Source organism: Chaetodon trifascialis, chromosome 13 (assembly GCF_039877785.1).
Source record: "Chaetodon trifascialis isolate fChaTrf1 chromosome 13, fChaTrf1.hap1, whole genome shotgun sequence".
Taxonomy (NCBI): domain Eukaryota; kingdom Metazoa; phylum Chordata; class Actinopteri; order Chaetodontiformes; family Chaetodontidae; genus Chaetodon; species Chaetodon trifascialis.
This window is the reverse complement of record NC_092068.1, coordinates 11,617,797-11,642,120: the sequence shown is the minus strand read 5'-3', so window position 1 is coordinate 11,642,120 and position 24,324 is coordinate 11,617,797. Positions and strand designations below refer to the sequence as shown.

The 24,324-nt window shown below is 43.0% G+C and overlaps 1 protein-coding gene across 1 annotated transcript in view; it reads left to right on the top strand.

The window, feature by feature from the left end:
- The first annotated feature begins 1 nt into the window (after nucleotide 1).
- The window catches only part of itga9 (integrin, alpha 9), a 46,323-nt gene continuing 22,000 nt past the window's right edge, over nucleotides 2–24,324 (top strand). The window contains exons 1-15 of the mRNA XM_070978289.1: nucleotides 2–429; nucleotides 702–829; nucleotides 2,357–2,463; nucleotides 4,746–4,869; nucleotides 6,674–6,741; nucleotides 8,879–9,008; nucleotides 9,087–9,172; nucleotides 9,267–9,329; nucleotides 9,781–9,918; nucleotides 10,370–10,475; nucleotides 11,918–12,012; nucleotides 12,326–12,416; nucleotides 12,733–12,778; nucleotides 12,892–13,046; nucleotides 14,857–15,017. Coding sequence (XP_070834390.1) covers nucleotides 242–429; nucleotides 702–829; nucleotides 2,357–2,463; nucleotides 4,746–4,869; nucleotides 6,674–6,741; nucleotides 8,879–9,008; nucleotides 9,087–9,172; nucleotides 9,267–9,329; nucleotides 9,781–9,918; nucleotides 10,370–10,475; nucleotides 11,918–12,012; nucleotides 12,326–12,416; nucleotides 12,733–12,778; nucleotides 12,892–13,046; nucleotides 14,857–15,017 — 1,686 coding nt within the window. The 5' untranslated portion in view covers nucleotides 2–241. The remainder of the gene's footprint in view (nucleotides 430–701; nucleotides 830–2,356; nucleotides 2,464–4,745; nucleotides 4,870–6,673; nucleotides 6,742–8,878; nucleotides 9,009–9,086; nucleotides 9,173–9,266; nucleotides 9,330–9,780; nucleotides 9,919–10,369; nucleotides 10,476–11,917; nucleotides 12,013–12,325; nucleotides 12,417–12,732; nucleotides 12,779–12,891; nucleotides 13,047–14,856; nucleotides 15,018–24,324) is intronic.

The following is a 24,324-nucleotide window of genomic DNA, read 5'->3' as shown; positions in this document are numbered from 1 at the left end:
GCTGACGCACCGTTATTTAGCGGACCGTTAACTTTCCTCCTCAAGCCTTTCCTCATGCCATCACAGCCTCCACGCTGCGCGAGACCACGAAGAAAGAAGCGAAAGATAGTTTTGTAACAGTTGGACCACTGAAAAGCTGACAATTCCTCATTATTGTTTTTTTTTTCTTCTTGACCACTGAAGAGCTGACAGTTCCTCATTTTTTTTCCCTTTGGACACTTGAACCGCGTTATTACGCACGATGCGCAAAGGGATGGCTCCTCTTTGGAGACAAAAAACCGGATTACAAAATGTTTTCTACGTCTATCTCTCTTTTTCAGTGGCTTATTCTTACAACATAGACTTAGAGCATCCTTTGGTGTTCCGCGGACCAAATTCTAGTTTTTTTGGCTATTCTGTGCTGGAGCATTATCATGACAACACACGCTGGTGAGTCCCGTGTTGCAGCGTAGTTGCAAATGCTATTTTCTTTCAATGATACAATGAATTTGTACTTTTGAAGCAAATCCTGCATCCACACCCAATAAATGTTAAACATTAACTGGTAATACTTCTCATGAAAAGCCATTACTTTCTTTGCTGGCAGTAGATTTTCTTCTTTTATTAAAAGTTTCAGTGGCACAAATTAAAGGTGCTGTAAGGTGTTTGACGGGTCAACATCCCTCTGTGTCCCATCGTCTCCCCTCTCCTCGTGTCTGCAGGATAATAGTGGGGGCTCCGAGGGCAAATTCGACTTACAGTAGCTCTGTGCATTCTCCTGGAGCTGTATATAAGTGTCGAGTTCACAGCAACCCAGAGCGCCGCTGCACGGAGATGGATCTGGGAAGAGGTCAGTCACCGCTGACATACAAGAGCCATAAGGACATGTACACTAACTGCAGCCTCAGGGCAACACATGCACCCACGCACAACGTGAACAGTTTAGAAAAGAACACAGTCCACACACACACACACACACACACACACACACACGCACACACACACACACACACACACACACACACACACACACACACACACACACACACACACACACACACACACACACACACACTTAGGCTTTCCTGCAGCCTTTTCTTGTCCACTCTTTGCATAAACTCCTCCAAGCATCTGTTTTGTTTTATCAGAATGATGCAGCCTTATACTACTCTTAACAGTGCTATGGTTGTCCTTTTAGCTCTAAACCTGTTATATGGACACATGCAAAAGAAAAACGGATTCTGTGTGCAGAGGTCTATAAATGTTTTGATAAATATGATTTATGCTCCTGCTAATATTTTCCAAGCACGTGAGCCAAAAAGTTGAGCTTCACCCCCTTAAACCCCTGGTTCTGTTCTTGTGGTCAAAGCCGGTGCAGGCATGGCTTTAATATTAACCCCCTGTGCTCAGTCAATGTGTCACCCGAAAAAAAAACACACATTACCACAACAAATGTCCATTACCACAGTGAGTGTGTCCTGCTCGTTGCTCAGTGAGCCGCACAAGCCCGAGAAACTGGACTCCAACGGGCCTCTGGGAACCCAAAACACACTGAGACAGAGAAACACTCACAGCCACATGCCATTGTGCTGAATCAATTGTCTTCAGGGAGATAGAGAATAAAACTTGGGGGAGGGGGGCAACTAAGGGAAATTTGGACTCTTAAAAATTTAGCAGTGCCATAGATCTTTTTATTGGCTTTCCTCCCCCAATTCTGCACATTTATGTCAATGTAACAGTTAGTGGATTTCTGTTCTTTATCATCTTTATGATTTATGATGTTAATAGCATTGCAAAGCAGTATGATACGCACATTAGTGAGTTTTTGGGATTTTTATATGCGTATGTGGGCTTCTGACATTTGATGGTATTTCCTGGGCCTTGAGGAGATCGTGACAGGCATTTTTCATTGTCGTCTGATGTTTTATTGACCAATTAATTGATTGGTTGAGAAAATGATTCATAAGTTGCTCAACTCTGAATAGAATCATTATTTGCAGCCCGAAAGGGATCATTATTTTAAATAGGAATATCAGTCAATATGCTATTATTAGACTTGTTTAACACTGAAATATCAGTATCGATTTCAATCCCAAAAATCCAGTGTTGGTGTTGGGCTAACCTGCTATTGATATCATAATAGATTTTCTCTTTGAGTGAAGGTGACGGTAAGAGCTGTACAGTAACAGAAGAGTTGTAATGAAAAAATATTGCATTGATCTTCGGTATTTCAAACTGTCAGCTTTGTGAAACGCACTCGCACACTCAGCAGAAATAAAGGATAAAGCCCAAAACTGACAAGCAACAAGTTATTTTCTCCAAGACGTCCTCCGTCCTGATGACTGAACGCCTGTAAACTGCTCTCATTGTTTTTCAGGAAACAAGCCCAGAGAGTCTTGTGGGAAGACGTGCCAGGGAGACCGGGACGATGAGTGGATGGGGGTCAGCCTGGCCCGCCAGGACAGAGCCGACGGCAAAATACTGGTGAGCTCGGGGACACGACACCGCAGCCACTACACCAAATTGTTTAATGCGAACCATGTACACTCATAAAAACAGACCTGATTATACCGACATCATTGTTACAAATGTTGTACCGTGAACCACACTGTTAAACCACAGCTGGTCTCAACATTACAGCCCTCGTTTAGCAACAAGGCCTTTCCTTCCATTCAGGGTTACATGCTCATGAACTTTTTGCACAAGTACTTTTTTTTTTTTTGCATATTCAAAGCTGGAGTAACAGCTAATGTCAGACAGATTTGGAAACTGCTGTGCAGTTACATAATGCTGCGAAACATTTACCTCGTGTTTGGAGCTGGACGAGTCAGTGGAACAGGGTTTGTCAAGAGCAGATTGTTGTTTATAAAAATCAAGAGAGGGGATTTAGAGAAATAGACTAACGAGTGGTGCTAATCCCAGAGGTGCTTGGCTGGGTGTTTGCACAGAGATCATAGGGCAGCTGGCTGAGTTTGTTTAGGCTTCAGCCCCTCTGCGGTGGTCCCATCCAAGGGCAGCCTTTCATTAAACGTTAACCCTCAGTCTCCTGCATGGTGGGTAGCAAGGGAACAAGCGGCCTTCCAGGACGGTTTGAAGGCGACTGGTGGACGGGACAACTCTTTAAACACTCATGACAGGTGTGAATGTGTTGGAGTACCTGCTGCTGATTGACCTCATCCTCTGTGAGTCAAAAAATCAGAAGAATTCACCCCTGCAGACGGCCAGATAATTGTTTGGCCTGTTAAAACTCGATTCCTTTCAATGTGTTTGTCTTTGGTCCACTTTTTTATACCTCAGTGGAATGCATTGGCATGATTTTCAAACCTTGGCTTTACTCGTCAATCAGGCTGTTTAAATCTGAAGACTTCTTGAAGTTGTCAGTCATAAGAATTTGAGCGTAGAGTTGTAGAACAACGAGCTTCAAGGCCAGACAGGGTTATGATAAAAGAAAGGTGGTGACTCTCCAGAGCCACGTGTCCCTGTGCCTCCCCAAAGTTTTTTTCTTTTTTTTTATCTCATCTGAGTGGACTCACGTTTCTGTGCAACAGGAGGGAAACGGCTGTTTGGCAGATGTGTATTGGGGTGATTTCATCTGTGCTTTCAGTGAAGGCCTTGTTTGTGACCAGTGGGCCCTTTAACTGAACAGGGACATGACAACAGCACAGGCTCCATGCTCCAACTGTAAAAGCCTCCTTCCCTGCTTGGACAGAACTTGTCAGCTGCTTCAAGAGCTCCTTTTGCTGTGTTTATGTCAGCTGATTGTTTTTTTGTTTTTTTTTCAAAGAATCTCCCTCTACTTAAGGGCTAGAGTTTATGCTGGTGCTGCTACTAGTGTTAGCCAAGCTGTCCTTTGAAACACAAGCGTTTCTCAACATAGCATCTTGCTTCCAGACAGTCATCTGATGCTCTGTGCGCCCACAATCTACCAAGCTCTTAGATTCATTTAGATTGGCTGTGTGTGTGTGTGTGTGTGTGTGTGTGTGTGTGTGTGTGTGTGTGTGTGTGTGTGCGCGCGCGCGCGCATGGAGAGGGGAGGGGCTGAGAAGAGTAAAACTGTGTGAGGGGAAATGAATCTGCACAGAGGCGTCTAGATCTGTCCCCAGAGCCACAGGAGCCACCCCCCACCCCCCTGCCTGCCCCCCGGGACTAAATTATTACCACATTTACACATTTATGGCCTGATTTGTGCAGTCTTTGAAATCTAGTCCTATTATCCTGTTTGCTCACCGATCTGTGGAATGTTTTATTCTGAAAAACACAGTAGCAAAATATTGTTTCGAGAATTATTCACTGTCAGTTTTAGAAATGTACCCCCTGTTTCAGCAGCAGCATAATAGTGTGGGAGTTCGTTCTTTGCCTTTTGATCCCAATTTTTTTCCTCACTGTCTGAACTTTTGGCTTCTCCAGCTGCCTGTGAAGTCTGGAGGAGCTGTTTTGAAATTAAAACTTTTAAAAGACAAATGTTACTGCAAAAATTTCCTCGCTGCACATTAACTGCCGCTTAGGAAACGCAGTTCTCAAGCTGCAGCTGAGATATTCACACCACAGACCATGGCTGTTATGGTCAGAGTAATGGATGGGCTTTAATCCCCCCTCTCATTGACGATCATTTGACAGCCACAGAGACGCGCTGACTCCAGCCCTGCGAGGACGAGGATTAAACTATCAGTGTGGTCGAGGAGCGCCTGCCTCCACTCTGAAGTGTTGGTGTTTACAGAATGAACACGTGTCTGAACTTGTTTTCCGTTCCTGTTTTTCTCTTGCAGGCTTGTGCCCACCGCTGGAAAAACGTCTACTACGACTCGGAGCACATCCTTCCTCATGGATACTGTTCCATCATTCCTCCCACCCTGCAGGGCAGGACCAAACCGCTCATCCCTTGTTATGAAGGTACAGCGCAGGCACCATGGTGGACAAGCACGGCACAGATTTAATGAGCATTTTTCCTTCATTTCAACTCATATGAACTTCTCCCATTGAATGATGCTAGAAAAGATCAAACGCGTTGCTGGGGTGAGAGGTCTTGTTGGTTTAGTCCGCTGGCTCCCAGCCTGTTTGCCTCTTAAATCCCTAAAAAACAAGCAAAGACTCAGGTTATAGATTTAGTGTGGAGTTATGAGCAGCATTTTTTAAGGTCTAAAGATAGAGATGAGAAAAAGGAAGAAATTAGAGAAAACGCAGAAAACATTAGCATCATTTGGCTCTCGGGATTGCAGTGTTGGTCTGCCCACCACCAAAGACTTTCCTGATCCCGCGTCTTGTCATTGAACCTCATCACTAGGTCAAAGCAACTTCCATTGTACTTTGGTTTTAGTACAAATTAAAAAACGCTAACATGCTAAACAAGTGCTAAGTGGATAATATATTTCACATTCTCACCTGGAATCAGAGTGCTGTACTCGTACGTGACAGAAATAGTGTAAACAGAGAGAGCTGGCAGAGAGGTTCAAACCCATCTTATCGTACTTCCTCCACACAGCTGACCAATCACGACACAAAGTGGGTGTGAATGTCAGAAAGTTACAGACATCCAACATCATAAATGTGTTTGGGGTGGAGGTTTTCCAAAGTTTTTCAAACATCCCACAAGCAGTTCTGATGACGCTTATTGGATCCTGAAGATGGTGGACATCAGACCTGCTAAACATCAGCATGTTAGTACAGTCACACGGAGCTGTGAGCATAGCAGCAGACTAGCCTTTGTTTCATTTAATCATCTTATGATCCGATCAGATTTATCCCCTCGAGAGGTCCAGACCACCAGGTTTGGACCCACTGGTTTGGTCTGTTTAGCCTCCTTTGTGGTTATATTTTATCATTCCATGTGAGCTCTGAAGCCAGCACCATCGGTGCAAAGCCCCACATCTGCTTCTAGCCTCTGATTGGTGTTTTGGCACTCAAGACCAGTAGCAGGAGAGTCTTGAAGTGTGATATCTCTCCCTCAGTTCAACACGAGTACATTGGCAAGAGCCAGCTCCTACCACTGAAGGACACAGATTGTTAACCTGAATACATGAGCATTTGTCCAGTGGAGATGGAGAGTTTCCCTTTGCACCTTTTTGCAAAAGAAAAGCATTTTCTCAAAGGTGTGATCACACCAGCTTTGGCTTGATATGATCCAGAATCAGGTGCTTTGAAGGACAGATTGACTTACTTGTTATGATGTAGTAAATCAAATCCATTTTGGGCCGCAGCTTGTTTTCCATTTAACACCCTCTGCAACACTAAAAATCCAGCTCCTTTTGAAAAATAATGTACTATAATATTTGAAGCTGACTCATGCAAATGCGTTCTGTATGTGTTTTGATATGTGACTCAGAGCTATTTATCAAAAGCTGTTTTCCACCTTAATTGTGCTCCCAGGTCAGGATTTCACTTCCTTCCGTAACTCTTGTTGCCAACAGTTGTTGAGAAGCCAGACAGACTTTGCATGGGACCATATTTACAGTGCATTTTGCGCAGATCCAAGCTCAATATTTTTGTAATCTGAGAGCACTGTGTCCCCCCCGACAAGTAAGCGGTCCTCTTGTTAAATGTGGTGTTGCACCCCTTCTCCCAGTCTGCTTTCTGCCCCCAGATTCCTCCGGGATGGAACTGGGACTTTGACTAGCTCCATATGGAATGCAGGAAAAACTCCAGTAAATGCTGGCTCAAGCACACAGTGAAATAATTTGTGGTTTGTTTTTTCTTACAGACTATAAGCAGAAATACGGGGAAGAGCACGGCTCGTGCCAAGCTGGGATAGCGGGAGTTTTTATGGAGGTCAGTAACAGTGCTTGTTCGTCCTCTTAATCCATGTAATACTCTCATTCTGTTAGTCTAGCATAGAGATAGTTGTTCGTCGTCATCAGACTTCTGCTGCCTGGACACTCATAGAGCTTTACCAGTCTCTTTTCTCTGTTTAGGTGACTCATTTTCTCACTTGAAAGCATGATTACCATTAACATTGCCACATGCCTAATGTTTCAAAGACCCTTTTTTCACTGTTTGCTGACTTAGAGCCTCTGGTATTATAGTGATAGTTAGGAGAGTGGTTAAACATGTGGCAGAGGGGGATTTCTCTCCCAAAGTTGTTTAAGATGTCAAATGATGTGGAAAATCTGAATTCTACAGTCAGATATACATGAGTATTGTATCGAAGCTCTGCTGACTAACTGCTGATAGCAGTAAGCTTATGTCTCCACAGGCAGATAGTGTAGGAAAGGCTGCAGTGGTCACTTGACCTGGTGTGGTTTCACAAGATAAAGCATTTAAGGAAATACTAATTTCCTTAGGAACACATGACATTATCCTTGGTTGGTTGCACCTTTTAGTGTCTTACAAATACCTTTCGGGCTCCCGCATGTTTGTCTGTCTGTAGAAAGATGAGGCGGAAGGGGCGTGAGGAGAATCAAACAGATTTAACGTAAAAACGCATCTGAGCAAAAGAAAAGAGTTAAAAAAGTACATATGAGGGCTACGTTTACATTTGAAAATGTATATTTGATCAGTTTTGACATTTTGCTTTCTATACATTAGCAATGTAATTCTTTCCTGATGTTCCCCGTGTGCTGCAAAGCTCCTTTTCAAGTCTCATATTGCAGTCACGCTCAATTTGGGACATACAGTGAAGTACAGTAGACTGTAAGTGACTTAAAACGTGTCCTCGAAGCACAGCTGTGTCCTCAGGGTGAAATGTTTTCCTTTTTTTTAACCTATGCTAAATAACATTATTTTAGCTTTCTGCAGAAACTCTCATCAGTCTCTGGTTCTCCAGTGTGAGAAATGTGCTGCTTTTCTTAAACTCTACATTTACAAAAACGCATGCATGATAGAGTGTGACGAGCATGCAGACGTATCACACATGTTGTTTTGCTTTTAACATTGATTTTCCTGTCACAGATACTAAACTGGGATCATTCCACATGATCTGTCTGCTAACTTGTTGAACATTTCACCACAGATTCTTTGATATGTGTGTTCGGATGCAGAGTCAAAGAGCCCTTGAAAGTCTGTTCACGGTTGTTATGAAGGCTCATAGCAGCGTATGACGATGTTAAGTGATGTTAAGTTGGGTTTAGTTTCATTATTTTACTATGTAAACCCCAGTGAGAAAAACTCAATATTTACAGGAAGCTGGAGACAACTGTACAGGAGTGGAGGTTTTACTGCAGCTTGAGAGGGTGCAGTCAAAATCATGTGAAACATGAAAATTGAAATTGAAACTTTTGACTTCAGGGAAGAAAAGATTCTGATACTGTTCCACAATGAACCTACTGTTTCAAAAGCAAAGACAAAACCATGGCACCTTAACAGACTGAGGATGTCAGTGTTGATCCGGTAAAGCATTTGAACAAGCACCCCTTTGAAAGAATGCAAGGAATTTAAAGAAAAGATGTCCAACTGTTAGACCTTATCCCTGTCTGAACCATGGTGCCCAGATGTTTGACACCACAGCACAGGGGTTATATACTGCTGAGTAAGGTCCTCACTGTGTCGCTCATGTTGTTTGAACTCTCAGTGGTGTCCCGTGACAGAGAGTGAAAGTGCTGAGCAACCATAGAGCACTTTAAGAGTGGTCGAAACAAAGCATCTTAATTGTGGTGCTCTGGCCCTTCAATAGCCCCAGAGCATCACAACAAAAAGCTGTGAACAACTCATTTTACAGCTGTCACTTTTGCCCGCGCTCTGAATTCCTCATCGCTTCAAAGGAGGCAGCTTCAGCCGGCATGCCATCTGGCTGCGCGGTTAAGAGCAGATAGCACAAACCAGTCTGTGGCCATTGGTTAACCAGACGCTCCCCCAGCAGCGTTTTCCCTTTTTTTTCCATTTCCTTCAGCGTGCTGTTGCAGTGTAGATAGAAGGTGAGTCAAAATCACAGTCATCTGAATGAATGTGTGGGGGGGGGTTTCATCCTCAGGAGCTGGTGGTGATGGGGGCGCCTGGGTCGTACTACTGGACCGGGACGATCAAGGTGTACAACCTGACTTCGGACTCCTTCTACAGCCCAAACAAAGAAAACGTCGACTCCCACAGATACAGCTACCTTGGTGAGAGCCTTTCAGTGAGGGTGGATTATATATCAGCATATAGAAGGAGCTCCAGCTGATTTTTATCTGTGTCTCCAGGCTATGCCGTGACCGCTGGACACTTCTCCTCTCCTAATGTAATCGACGTGGCTGCAGGGGCGCCTCAGCACAGCGGCAGCGGAAAAGTAGGCTCTTCATCTTTTGTCTCGTTTCCAGCTGTTGACTGGCACTCCTCCTCTTGCGTTGCGTGCTACAGTGATTTGTTTTTCTCCTGCACAGGTTTACATTTTCAAAATCGACGGCGTGTCTTTGGTGAAGAGTTTTCAAGCCTCAGGGAAAATGGTATGAGCTCGGACGTGGTCTTCATCATGATGCAGCACATATTTTGCATTGAGGCTTTTGCATTTTTTTCATTAAGAACAGCACAGCAGTTTTCTTTTGAAGCTAATCTTCCTCTTGGATGTTGATTCTTGCCGTGCATTGCACACACGCTACTCTAATTGCTTTGTTGTCAGAACTGCACTGTTGATGTCTCGGCTCAGTGTTTAGACAGCGATTTAAAGAATAATCCCACTTGCCAGAAACCACAGCCAGGGAGGTAGCTAATGCTTTCCATTCAGAATAAATGACAGGAAGTCAGGGTAGCTTGAAGACATAAGCTGTGTAAATATATCCATACTGATACTGAAGGGGAAATGAATCAGTCAGAGTGTGAATCGTATGTGAATCGTATGAACTGAAGAAGAAGTGTCTGTGATCTGACCCATTGCTCTGTGGCTCGGCTTGGTTCCAGATGGGCTCTTACTTTGGCTCCTCATTGTGTGCAGTTGATCTGAACCAGGACGGCCTGTCGGACCTGCTGGTGGGGGCACCCATGCACAGCCAGCTCCGGGATGAGGGCCAGGTGTCTGTGTACCTCAGCAAGGGCAATGTGAGTGGGATCCGTGGATCAGTGGGAACGTGATACCGTCACTTGCAGATTTATTTTACCACAGTTTGTCCAGTGCCTTTGAACTACACATATGCACATTTCTGTGCTGTTATTATTGTCTGCAGTGTCGATTTTTCCCTCTGCTCATGTTTGATTTGTTTCTGCCCATGTTTGTTGTCATGATAGCAGAGTAAAACAGCGCAGCATTGTGAGATCATGTAATCAACCAAGACTAAAGCCTCTGTTTGTACATTTTGTATTTATGAGTTATTTTGTGAGGAAGTTGACTGTTTGGTTGTTAAATCTTTTGGATAAAAGCCAAGCAGCTGCAGTTGTTGCCAAAGAATTTTATCTGAGAAAAAATTTCACTGCAGCAGCGAACTGGAGGATCTTCGTTTGTCTTCTGCCAGTTCACTGTATAAACTGTGATCTTTCCTGCTGCTGTTTTCAGGGGGTGATGGAGGAGGAAGCCGTTTTGAGTGGAGACAATGCTTTCAATGCACACTTCGGAGAATGCATCACTGCCATTGGAGACGTAGATGACGACGGATATCAAGGTCAGTCAGGGCAGCGTCCACTCAACCTCTGTGCTTGCTTGCTCTTTGACTCACATGGTCTTCATCAGCAGAGGAAGTTTGAACTGTAGATGTTCTTTGCACATTTAGGACTGCTTGTCCATTTTCATGGTTGCCTAGTTTAAGTGGTCAAAGGACAAAAAGGGAACCACAGACTTAATGGACCACACCGGGAGTTTAACACGCTTTAGTCCATTAAACACAAATCAGCTGTGTTTTACAGTAGTAGCAGTTCAAAGTAGAGTCTTTGAATCCACCAAAATGAACACCTGCTGATATCGTCCTTTCACCACTAAACTTTCTCTGGGCATGTAAGCCGCTGGAGCCACTGGTGAGAGGTCAGAACTCAGATGGGGGTCGTGTTTTATATGTACAAGTCATTTAGCTGCCCTCCAGTGGTCTATGAGTCTATAATCCAGGCAATCACAGCTACTTTACAATAGTATTCAGTGCTGTTAGGATGACATTGTTGTGTAGGCTGGTTGAGACGCTCAGTAGGTGCAATAAAACCCCTCATCTTCACAGACATTTTGTTTTGATTACCCTGCGGCGAAGGTGATCTTAAGAGAATATTGCCCTTTCTCACCCTCGCGTCATCCAGATGCAAACAATTATTAATTAGAAACACAGAGAGACAGACACACACACACAGACATACATTTACACTGTCTGTTTTCCTGAGCATTCGCGTGGCTTGGCTCTGAGGGCTCGACTTGGCGTCCACCTCACACTCCAGCCTGGAAGCTCCCCTGGTTTCATCTCCATGTGAGATTCGCCTCAAGGCTTGCAGCCTGGCACATTCTGTGTGTGTGTGTGTGCGTGAAGAGGGATGGCAGCTGGGAAGTATAACTCATCTTGTAACTCGTCACTCTCGCTGTGTCGAAAGAGCCAGACTTGCTCGCTGACTGACAGTCTGTTATTTACAACTAGACTGCTACCATTTAATTTGAAAGAACTACTGTAGAAATCCTAATACACATTTGGTTTCACTACCAAATTACTTTTTTTCAGCCTACTCTTATATTGTGTGGCATTGCACAAAAGAGTGCCTTCTTTTTAGCATTTCAGTTGGTATGCTGCACCTCATGTCATGGAAGTGTTTGGGTTTATAAAAAGAAAGTTTATATATGGACTTGCTGTGGAAATGGGATAAGGAGACGTTGTTTCAGTGCTCTCGCCAGCACTTTATAGTCTTGTTTCCACTCTCTCAGAGGTCACACAAGTTTTTATGACCACTAACAACACTTAATTGTCTATTAAGAGTCTTACTGTAACAGCTTGTTTCCCAGGCACTGGCCAGCTGAAAGCAAACAGGTTAATGAAAGCTTTTGTATACATTCATAAACACACAGTCATTTATGTACTCATTCATTTCTATGTCAGCTTTTACCAGAAACACCTTTTCTCCTCTAATGTCTGCTCAGATGTAGCCATAGGAGCACCTAAAGAGGATGACTATGCCGGAGCGGTTTATATCTACCATGGAGATGCCACAGGAATCATCAGCAAATACTCCATGGTAAGAGCTCTTCCTACAGTCAGACAGCTGTAAGAAATGTTAGATGTTGTGGGAAATGTACTGAAAAGCTATAGTTTTTTACACTTGTGTACAGTTGAAACAAACAAAATATATCATGAAGGTGTATTTATGAACTATGGAGGAGCCTGCTAGCTGTTTACAGTCTTAATGCTAAGCTACCAAATGGTTTATTTGTTTTGTACACCATTATTCTCTGAAAAACAAACCAAAGCACAAACAAATGATACGGTGTGCTCTTTTCTTCCATGGTTGCTCATATGTGTTATTTGAAGCCTGGTATCATCTGTTACAGAAACTGTCTGGGCGCAGTGTAAACCCTGGTCTGCAGATGTTTGGCCAGTCAATCTCTGGCAATGTGGACATGGACGGCAACGGTTACACAGGTACTGTCACACCACACTAGATGGAGGCTAGAAAGGTTGTCCTAAGCACATCAGAAGAAAAGGAAAGGATCTGATGATTAAATATTTGTTTTTTCACCCTCATGTTTTTTCACTCATTCTTTTGCAACAGCAATGCAAAGACTCGTGATAGAGGCATCTTGTTTACTGCATTCCACAGCTGACATTCAGAATTAGCCAGCATGACAGTGAAAGACCTCTGTGCATTGTTCTGGTTCTGCAGGTGTAAAGAGTGCTGTCAGCAGATGTTGTAGTGATGTCATACCTCTTGAAGATCAATCTTTTATATTTTTTGCAGATGTTACTGTTGGGGCTTTCATGGCAGACAGTGTGGTGCTGCTGAGGTGAGGAACCAGATCATTCTCTATGACGCTGCACTATGTTTTTCTACCTCCGAGCCATTTTAATGTTCAGTCTCTCCCACACTCTGTTCCTGTGTCGGTTTGTGTGGTTGTAGAACCCGACCTGTCATTACGGTGGATGTCTCCATCTTCCTGCCCGTCTCCATCAACATCTCTGTGCCGCAGTGCCATGAGGGCCACCAGAATCTAAACTGCTTCAACGTCACCATCTGCATGCGCTTCCGAGGAAGACAGCTGCCCGGACAGATAGGTGAGGACAAATCCTGACAAGAGAAACTTCAGCTGTCATATCACTCTGAAAGATCCACTACATGTGACTGATATTACTTTCACAGACCCTAAAAACTAAATAATAATAATTCACAATTTTATTTGTCACTGGTGCATCTGTAATCCAACCCCTGCAGATGCAATATATTATGGTCATTTTGTGTTGTGAAGAAGTGAAATTCATACTTTTTGAACTTCTGGCCATTTGTAAACATGATGATGCTGAGCAATTCTCCCTATACTTGAAGATGCTCAGTGCAGTTAGCCTTTGGCCTGTGGCTGAGTGTCAGCGCATTTGGCCGATGGTTTACCCTTCAGCCTTTGCTAACAGGCTCTTGGGTGCGGTGCCTGTTGAGTGCTGAGGTGCAGTCCTGTTCCAGTGTTAGGGTGTGGTCATTCACAGCCCCCCCAGGGGAGCAGGAGCCCTGTCGTTACATAATGACTACATCCTGGCTCACAGAAATAAAGCCTCTCTGTTTAGCCGTCTGGCGAACACCATGGAAAGTGCAGCACCATGTGTTTGGTGACTCCCATAATGAAACCCTCCTTTGCCTCCTCTGGAGTGAGCTCATGGCGTTCCCTCTGTTGGATGGGGGGAAACAGTTAGGCTTTGCTCCAACTGGGGTGTGTTTGCCATCCTTCCCACTGTTTTACCAGTATGACACAGTCTTTAAGCAATTATGACAGACTGAGGCTGATTCATTCAGAGGACTGGATTTTAAATGGCCAGAGGCCCATGTATGGTTTTCCCGGAAATGTTGGTAATGTTTGTCTTCATGCTTATGATTTCTCAATACAAAATAGATTTGAAGTTGTTCAGTGTTTCAGTGTCACTAAAGCCAGGGGTGGAACCAACGGGAATGTTGTAATTGAAATGTTTTCTTTCATAGCAATACTCGTTCTGTCTCACCAGCTGGAAAATTAATTTCCTTTTTTGTCTGCTCACCTTAAGCTATGAAAAATATGAGCACAAAAAGGCTGTGTTTATGTTTAAGTTCATTCCAGAATGAGCTGACATTAATAAAATAGCTTTATAACTTTATAGTTCTTCTTCATGTCTTGGCTGGCTTGTAGATGAGATTATGAAGTTCAGAATTTGATCTACATTGATGACTGTTCAAAGCCAGTGTTCATCACAGTAGCAAACCTATGGGCACATTCCATTAAAGGCAACAAGACTGCAACCAACTGAATACCCCTCACCTCATGCTCCCCTTCCAAGCATAGGAGAGCATATGGTGGCTGTTAAAACCACGAAAAACATGACTCTCTCTAGTGCCAGTATTTGGTTTGTCTGCTCTGGGCCACTGTAGAAACATGGCAGACTTCATGGAGGAGGATCTGCTCCCTCTGTGGATGTAAAGAGCTCATTCTAAGACAACCAAAAAACAACAATTCTTATTTTCAGCTGATTGTATACCAACAAAAACATACTTACAAACATTATATTGTATTTCTGCCAAAAGATCCCCCTAAACCCTACACACTGGACCTTAAAGTCTACTAAAATTAGCACCATTTTCATTACACAACACAGAACAAAGAGCTCTTGTTAAGTTAAAGTAATATCAGATGATCTGACCAAGAAATGTCAAACACGTTCCCATCTTCCCTCTGACTCACATTCATTTTCCTGCAATAAGAGATAATTTACTTTCTACCATGTTTTGATGGCAGCTAGCAGGAAGCCAAACCCTGCATACTTGAAGTGTTTCTCAAGATTATCTTTGCTCAAAGAACCAGCACGAACAGTTGATGTTCTGTGTAACAGTATTTCTGTCTCTTCTCAGAGTTGCTGTATAACTTGACAGCTGATGTGGATAAGCGACAGAAGAGCCAGCCGTCGCGGGTCTACTTCACTCAGAGCGGATCTCAGATCAGCCAGATGAGCCAGCAGGTCAACCTGGACATCAACAGGGAGGAGTGCCAGCGCTACACTGCCTACGTTAAGGTAAGAGCAGATATTCTGGTTCTAGTGCTGGCTGTGTTTGTGTTGCATTGTCCATGAGCTGCTCATGTCCTCAGTTGGTCTTTCCCATGACCCGGACCGCTCTCACCCTGCAGTGTTGACATTTGATATGAGTTATTTGCTTATGTGCTGTGTTTTTCTTACTTATCTATTTATGTAGTTTTTGGTTGGAGCATCATAGTGCGTACATTTGTCACTGAAAATATGAACAGATGAACAGAACAGATGAAAACAACACAAAAATTAAAGTGTCAAATAAAGTAAGGGCCATCACATATCTCATAGTGGTGTAAGAGCAGTGGCTGCTCCAGCGGAAGGCTACGGTTCAGCAGGCATCTGCTGGGAAGCTCTTTGTGTCACCCTGCTGTGTTAGGTTAAAGGTAACAGTCAGGCACTTGATGGTTCATGAAACCATGCTGCTCAAGTGTGTGCCTGCAGAAACTGACAGAAACAGGAAACAGGGTCTCCTTTGTCACTGCATAGTCCCTCTATTGTATTCCTCTGTGATTTCACCGTGTAGCCACAGTGAGGGTCCTCGTCCTGAGGGCACCATCCATGTTTCACCACCTCTAATGCAGAGGCCCAGTGCAGGCCTGTAAATTTCACTGGCATTCTTAACTGTGCTCTCCAGGCGCTTTCACTGTGGGAGGCTGAGCTGCCAACTGAGGACGCCTGTCATTACCACGCCTGCCTCTCTTCCTTCAACCATTCAGACTATAATGAGTGTATATCACACAGAGCAGATGTAGCAATAAGCTCCTTTATTCATCACAGCACACATCACAGTTATCAGTGAAGTCTGGCACGTGTTTTTCCAGCGCTTCAGTAAGTCAGGATAGAAGAATCTAACATTTCAAATGTAATTTGTCTCACTTTCAAGACACAGAACTTTAAGAGGAGGGAGTTTTCCTGAGATTTCTACACTAATACCAAACATCTTTTGGTTTAGGTTTGTGTGTGGGCGAGTGAATTATCACTCAGTTGTAGCTCGTAGCTGCCACATATCTGTGGCGTCTCTCTAGCTGTGAGATAAACACACTTTAAGTGCCACCCATCAGGTAAGATGTAACTTCAGGGACGAGAATCATTTTGCATCTCTGTTGGTTAGTTGAGGAACTTGATGTTGTTGAAGGAATAGTTCTTTTGGTAAATGGACGCATTTGATGTCATGCCGAGAGTAAGATGAGAAGATGGATACCACACTCATGTCTGTTCATAATGAAGCTGGAGCCAGGAGGCAGTTTGCTTAGCTTAGCATAAAGACCGGATACTCATTAAATACTTCTTTATTTTTGGGTGACTTAATGCAGATCTTTCACGAGGAGGATTTGCTTGGCTGGGGTGTGAAGTGCTGCAGGTTGCACTCTAGTTGTGTGGATTATTATTTTTTCACTATATGTTGCCAGAAATTCCACCTGCTCCACCAGAGATACCAAAAACTTAAGAACCACACAGGACGGTAAAGGTGTGGCACCCAAATTACAACCTTAGCAAACTGTTTACAGAGTGAGTGCCCTTAGATATGTCTGAAAAGTAAAGGGGACAAGGATTATGACCTATCATGATAACTGTCTGCCATGAGTCTTTATTATCATACACCATGTGTTTGTCCTAAACTTAAGAGAAGAGCTAAAGAATCACCATAATCAGTCGTGATCTGGCTTCGCTCTGGAAGGGGGTCTAGTCTGCTTGACCAATCGCTTCATTTATCTTCCTCATGTGTCTGCCCACATGCGCCAATCCTCCCTTTCCTCAGAAGAGGTATGCTAATGGAAACCAGCTGGTTGCCCGACTGCATCCTCAAGGGATTGTGCACCCCCGCTCCACCTTTCTCTCAGCTAAAACATACAGTGAAAACACAGGACTGAGGCTAGCGTCACAGCAGGGTGCTGGGCCGTTGGTGTGTCAACTGGAACTGCGTGCTGGCGCTGCTGATGGAAAACCCTCACGTCAGGGTTGATTGCTCAAGCCCTGATGCGTGAGGGCCGGTGGAAGGAGGCCATGAGCTATTCTGAGCCACTCTCACGTTTGTAACTCTGCTGACCATCTGTCGACCCCATTTGTTGACTTTGGAAATTATATAAACACTTTTAAAGGACCTCAACTAACAGCCAAACTTAATAAGGCGCTGTTAAAGTTGTATTTGCTCTACATAATATACATGAAGCAACAGGGCTGGAATAGACATGCTCAATTTTCACCATCTGAAATCAAGTAAAAAGCTGGAGGGCCACTGAGTAAATCATGAAGTGTTGAGAACACAAGGGCAAAGCAGGAGTGGTTCAGGGAGCGCAGAGTACAGAAGCTAATGGTTCAATCTCTAAGTTTTTTTCAAGAATAATTCCTTCTGAAATTATGTAAGTCTTTCATGTTGATCACTTTAAACATGTTTTCATTGGCATCGACGAACAGCATACCAGCACTCCAGATGGTCTTTGTTTGGTTATTTTTAGCTAAATAAACTCCGTGCAGGCTTTTACTTCAGTTGTACCTCACATTTCAGAATGGAAAACAGTTCCTAGCAGTGACGACTGAAGCGTGATTAGAGTTCAGATGATCAGAGGTGCTGTGGGTGAGCTGGCAATGACTCATTTCATGCGAGAACCACCATCCAGAAATTCTTCAGCTTGATGTGTTGTATTAAGTAATTTTGTACAACTGGCATGTTATCCTTCTGTGGTATGGTAGTTTCTCAAATTGCTGTTGTAGTGAAATAGCTTGAAGGTTTTGAATATCATTCATGTCCAACTGGATGTCTCAGCAATTAAAGTTAATTTCTGTGGCGTCAAGGACAGACAACTGGATGCTGCTCATCTTATGTAGGGTGGGTATGATAGCACACTATAGTAGCTGGGCAGCCATGAAGACATACTTTTCCTCCGCAGCCATGCTAGCGGCCCTATACTGGCTGTATTTAGGCACAGCAATGCTTTGAGCTAAATGTATGATATGTTAACATGCTGTCAACCTCATGTTGGCGCCAGAGGAAAAGTCAGGGGATACAATCATCAGGATACATCATCTGTGAACCATGATTGTCTGTTCAGGGCAATCCATCGTGTATTTGTTGACATATTTGAGTCTGGACCAAAGTGGTGGATTGACAGATGGGTATTGCCAGCCATACAGCCAAAGAGATAGCCTGGCTAAAAACAGAACAATCAAAGAGAAATTAAATGACTAAAGTATTCAGATCACGTTCTGTACTTTGCTAATCTTTGTATGCACACTATATGTTGAGTAGAGAACATCGGTGTCCATCTATCTAAAGTGCAACAGGTGTAATGTCAACATCACGCTGTCACAAATGTCTTACTGTAAAGCATTCATTATTCATTGTGCTAAGTGCTGTTTGGTTGTACGCTCGCTTTTACTGCTTACTTGGCTTTGATTTATTGCTTGACTTCGCAAACACCTTTTAAATATTCCTTTGATTGATGTTCTGCACTTTTTCTGTGATCACATCTCGCGGCGTGTTTACATCCTTGCCAGTTTATCTGTCGTCGTATGCATGTTTTTACTCCAGCAGTCCCATTGCACCTGAGCCTTGAAATCATGCCAAGAGCCAGTTCCATTTGTGGTCATGAGTGTTATTGTGTAGCTCTGTAGATGCGTCTCAGTCTCCAAGGAGGAGCTAAAATAAGCAGTTAAAGCCCTGCCTGTAACAGTTGTCTGTTTAATTTAGCTCGTAAAGTATCCTGCTCACCCCCCCCCCCCCCCCCCTTTTTCTTTGGCCTATATTCCACTGAGTATGTGCCCTATATTTCATGTCCTCCTAACATTTGCTTGGCACCACTGGAGTATTTAAAGGTCTAACAAACTTCATTCTGATGACTCCTGCTGTTGTTGGGTCATCTGCAGGGTGAACATCGATCTGTCAAAGCTAAGTACACTGAGGCCATCGCCAGTCTCCTATGACTGAATGGAAAAACTAGAGACATGTTGGATTTCAGCATTACCATGCATAAGATTCAACAGGAGTGATGATGATGGTATGTGAAGTTACAGAAGGTTCGTGGCATCTTTAGGAGTTTATGTTTTAACCTGCCTGTGCTTGTTAGCATCATACTGTACCTCATTCGTATCTAATGTGGCTATATGTGGCGGACAGATCCATCTTTTATGTGTTATATTTTCTTACAAAACAAAGTCTGGAAGACAAGAAGCATAAATTGCAGGTTTAACATTAGGGAATGAATCCATGTTACTGGAGGTCTGTGTTCTTGTGCATCTTCTCAGGTCAGCTCTACTGAAACAAATAATACCTGTATGCAGTAATGACATATAACATGCTGTCAGTGTCCACAAATGATTGAAATCTGGAATTAAGCACTAGCCAAATGGTAAGGCCAAAATAATCCATAGTATCGCTGTCTAGGCTCCACAGTGGTGCAACGAGCTCCCTATTGACATCAGGACTGCAGTCTTCCTTCACAGACTGAAAACTCATCTGATCAGAGTGCATATTGACCCATAGATGTGGTTAAAAAAAATACTTTTTCTCTAGCTCGTATTCTCCTATTCTATATGTAGATTAGCATTTCTGATGACGTTTTATGTGATTCCTGCAATTATTTGGTTGTATCCACATAGTTGAATGCACTTATTTTGAGTCGATTACAATAATAATATATACAATAAGCAAAAATGGCACAAATTCACCAGTTGCAGCTTCTCAGCTTCTTTTGCATGACTCTGCAAAACCGCAAACAACTGAGTGTCCTCCACTTTTCTGACAGTATTTTTACCGTGTTATGTAGTGAAATCCACTAAAGAAGTCAAAACAAATATGAAAAATCATTTCCACTCACTGTTTGACCTCAGTCTGCTCTCCACAGACAAACAGGAAACCCAGGAGAGTATGGCAAGGCAGGAGTTCCTGCCACTGCATCCCCAACAATCTCCCATAAGACAAAGTACCAGAGCCTCAACACTGTCTGGCACGTGGAAACCCAGAGCCGGGCTGCCGCCACACTGCCTGCTTTGTTTTCCTCTTTGCAGTTCTACAGAAATGTGCAATTCCCTTGATGCTGTTCCCCCGGTTTCATTTACCTCAGGCCAAGAGGGCTGATACAAAGAAAGTATATAGCAGGAAGTTAATCAGGTCCAGCTGTCTTCTATTACACATAGCAGCCAGTCAACCACCTATTAATAAGGCACATAATGAAAAAAAATTAATATATAATACACACACACATTGTGCTCTGCGATAATAAATCAAATGGTGTCATATAAATAAGCTGAATGCTTTGTCTTAGTATTAAGAGGATTTACTGGATACTAAAGAAGAGCTATTCAGGTTAATTTTAGCTCCGGGTAATGTTTTGGTCAGGATTTCCCTACATGGTCGTGCCAGAGTGAACGTTAGACAGTTCTTCTCCAGTCTTGTTTTGGGAGTGCGCAGCCAGCAGACGTTTGTTTCAGTCAAACAAGTCAAATTTCTCACGAAGTTCCTCCCGTGCATGTGCACTGAAGATATAAGTGAGGTATTATTTTTGGTATGGCTGCTCATTAGACCTGCTCTGTGTTGTTGCCATAGTAAATCCATCGTTGTTACTCATATCAAGGCCGAGCAAAGGTTGAGCAGATTCGATGATTTGTTGATTTTGGCAGCTATGCATGCCGGGCAAAATGTTTCCGCAGTCTTTTGGCCGCATTACTGCCACATGATGCCACCGCAAGGCAACGTAATGGGTGGCCAAGTCAGACCACAATGAAAGAGTTTCTCTTGCCATGTTTCCCACATCCACTGCAGAGGAAACATGTATGTGTATGGCTGTTCAGCACGAATGTGTGTGCGTGTTGAATGTCATAAGCGCTGCCTGTGATGGGGCCTTTGCTTCAACACACAGGATAAGACAAATGGCTGTGATTACTTCATCACTTGGCATCTCCATGACGCTTCCTGAAGAACCTGACAGTGACCCTGTTGTCATTTCCCACTGCTTGACCCGTTTGTTAATATTAGTGTATATTCTTGATGTGGTGGCGTCAACATCAAACTCTGCTTCCTGTCTAAGCAGGTAAGATCCGCCACAAGGGAAGTGAAACAAGTACATACAACAACAACAAGGCTTTGTTTACGTCTGGCAGAGATGGTAACCTGCCCTCATCAGGTGAATTGGACAAATTTGCGTTTGCATGCTGCAGTTTTATCTGAGCTTTATCGAAAAACAATGGCTCCAACAATAACAGTAAAGTAAAAGTGCCCCAGATTTTGTGCACAGTGACTAAACTCAGCTGCAGGAAGCATCTGGAGACCTCCTCTGTCACCAGGATGGAACAGACTCAAGCACACACGCACACACACGCACACACACACAAACACACCATACTCCATTTGCGAAACTACACATTTTGAGTTGCTGGTATCTTATCTATCAGAGATTGAGCTGGTAATTCTCAGTGAATGCATGTCATTACAATGTAATATTACTTAAACGGTCGCACCATGGTGCAAAAATCAGTAGCTGGGAACTTCATAAAGTAATGTTAATTCTTCTGGAAAATGTGCTTCTGCAATTAATCGCATAAGAGTACAGATAACGAGCTTCCTGTTTATGTACAAAGACGGTCTTTCAGGACGTTGGAGAAAGTTAATCACTCATTGACAGGAAGTCTTCAGATGCTTGTTGTTCTTTGTAATGGCAACAAAAGTAGAATTCTGATGCTTTCAGATAGATGATGTAAAACCCAGTGAAACGCCTAAAATGTGTCGCCTATTGCTCTATATTTACCTGCCTGCCATTTTATAAGAGTGTCTGTAATCATTGTGAAATGCATGCAGCTCAAGTACAAGTAGTGGCCATCACTTTTTGTTAGAAGGCACACAATGCAGTGCTTTGCATTTGATAGATGTGTAAATTACTGTTATGTGACAGCAGGCCAGTCAATGAAGCTACTAAATAATGATGAATCTTAAGTGGCCAATAAGTCAACTGTTGATTGTTTACGATATTAGCAACAGTGAACAAGGGAGTGATGTGAACACAGCTTTTATCTCAGTTGGCTGGAGGCATCCTTCTTTTTCATCATCAGTAGTAGTATGAGTATTTTTCCCATTATTGCAAATATACTCAGACTTAAGTGGTGACTAAAGCCAGCTTGTTTCTATTAGATTTCCAGCTCTCAAGACCCCAAACTGCTTCCTTAAAAGGACTTCATCTGGATTCTTCCCTTTTTTTTTTTTTTTTACAGCACTACGTTTGTTTTGTTTTGTAGGAGAGCCGTGCATGTGTCCCTGTGGTGACTCCATACTCGTCACTCAGGTTAGAGAAGAGATCAATGAGGGGTTGAGGGTAGATAGACGTGACGGTGACGGAAGCCCTGGGTCAAGAATTTGGGGAATGAAGAGGCTATGACACAGGGCCTTCTAGCCTAATTTCCCTTCAGTTCTGCCCCTGTGGCTGTTGAATTTGCAGAGCTCAGCTTTACAGCTTTTGGGTCGTTACAAGCGTGTAAAGCTTTGTAATGCTCTCAAATGTGATGTAGTTGTGATACTAAAAATAGTTGTGTTGAGAATATCACAATGTAGCAGCTGAGTGAGGAGGAACTGAGATATGAGGGAACACATCTGTGTATTTATAGGTGGCTGGCTGGATTTCAGATCTAGATATTACACGAATGCAGCTATAGTTAGCACTGGCATTAAATCAAGTTGTTGTTGATAGAATGTAGTAAAAATAACACACTGATGAATTCGGTATGTTTGAGCAGTAAACCTCTTCCATCTGCTAATTTCCACTGGGGAAGTGAGGCACCTTTCTCTCCTCCTTTATAAATCCCAGCTGTGGTTTTAACTGTCCAAGGGTCAAATGTTGAATGCCTTCTTCATGATGCATGCGAGACCATAAAAGTTTCCTGTAATTTGTGTTTACCTGAATGTTGTTTTAAAAAGCAATAAATTCAATAGGCTTGGATTCTCGAAAGCGTATGAGATGTATTATATTTCCTTATCTGCACCCTCGGGATCTTTATTGAGGTGAGTCGTTTTACTCAAAATCTGAGGCAAAGAGGTGTGTTTCACAGAAAAGTTGGTGCGTGAAACAAGGATTTTGAATATCATGCATGCATTTCTGCAAATACGGGTTCCCGTGTGCATGTTGTGTTAAGAACAACGCGGTATTTATTGGTGTTTGTTATTCACGCGTGACAGTACAGATGGTTTACGTTTCCTGTCGGTTAAGTGATGGTGCTTCTCTGTTTTCAGCTCGGCGGAAATATGTGTTTGCTCATGGGAGACATTAGGACACACCACCGTATCTAGCAGCACTCAGTCCTGCTAAAGGTTAGGATTTGCTTGATTTATGCTTTCATGGAAACAGCAGCCCAAAATTTGAGGATTCAGTGTTCTGTCTTTGAAAATGGTTATTTTTCTCTCATGCTCTATGCATTTTTTAGGGATGAAAAGGTCAAGGAAGGGTTGAAATTAAAGGGAATTCTTAATTAAGGACTGTTCTGATGAGGCAAAAGCAATGACCCTCTCAAACTGGACATAAATCACAATTGAAGTGGAAACACAAGATACTAATGATTTAAAATGGGAATGAAAGGGGAATGGGGGGAATGGGATGAGAGTTAGAGAGACTCCACGGTCACATGACAGACTTTCATTGTACCAACAATTCTGATGTGAAAATACACTCCTGTCCTCATTTTTCTGTCTTATGCATGTGTCAAAGTGACCAGTAAAAGGTCAGTCAGAAGGGTTTTTCGATTTCTGTGCAAAAGGTTATTTGTATGCAAATCTACTCCACTGTTTACTGAAAGCACTGTTTGCCATGTAATTCCACTCATTTGCATTCATTTCTTACTAAATTAGCTTAATAAGCAGAAATATTCCCTGTGTAGCTCTCAGTAAGAATAACATGTTTGCTTTTTGTGCTAGGCACAATGTACGATGAACTCTGAACCCGTCTGTTCCCTCTTTTGAAGTGCTTTGGAAGTTTGATTTGTTCCTGGACTCAGTGTGTTTTGATGCACAACAGGTTGTGCAGTTACGGTGTGTGATTTATCAGGTTGGTGCCTGAAACTGGACACACATCTGAGAATCACTGCCTCTACTATGAACATCAGACAGGCTCAAATAGTTTCCATTGGTTGAAGTAAGCATGGCTCATGTTGAAATGTTGAATGGGAACAGTTTTCAAAGGCGCACGGCATACATTTTGTATGACTGGTAGTCTGGCATTTTCAGATTACTAAGAATGATTTGGTTTTGGACAGACTGAAGGTATTAAAACCCAAGTTCTTTAACAAGACAGGATATTAAGAACATGGTTAGTTCCTG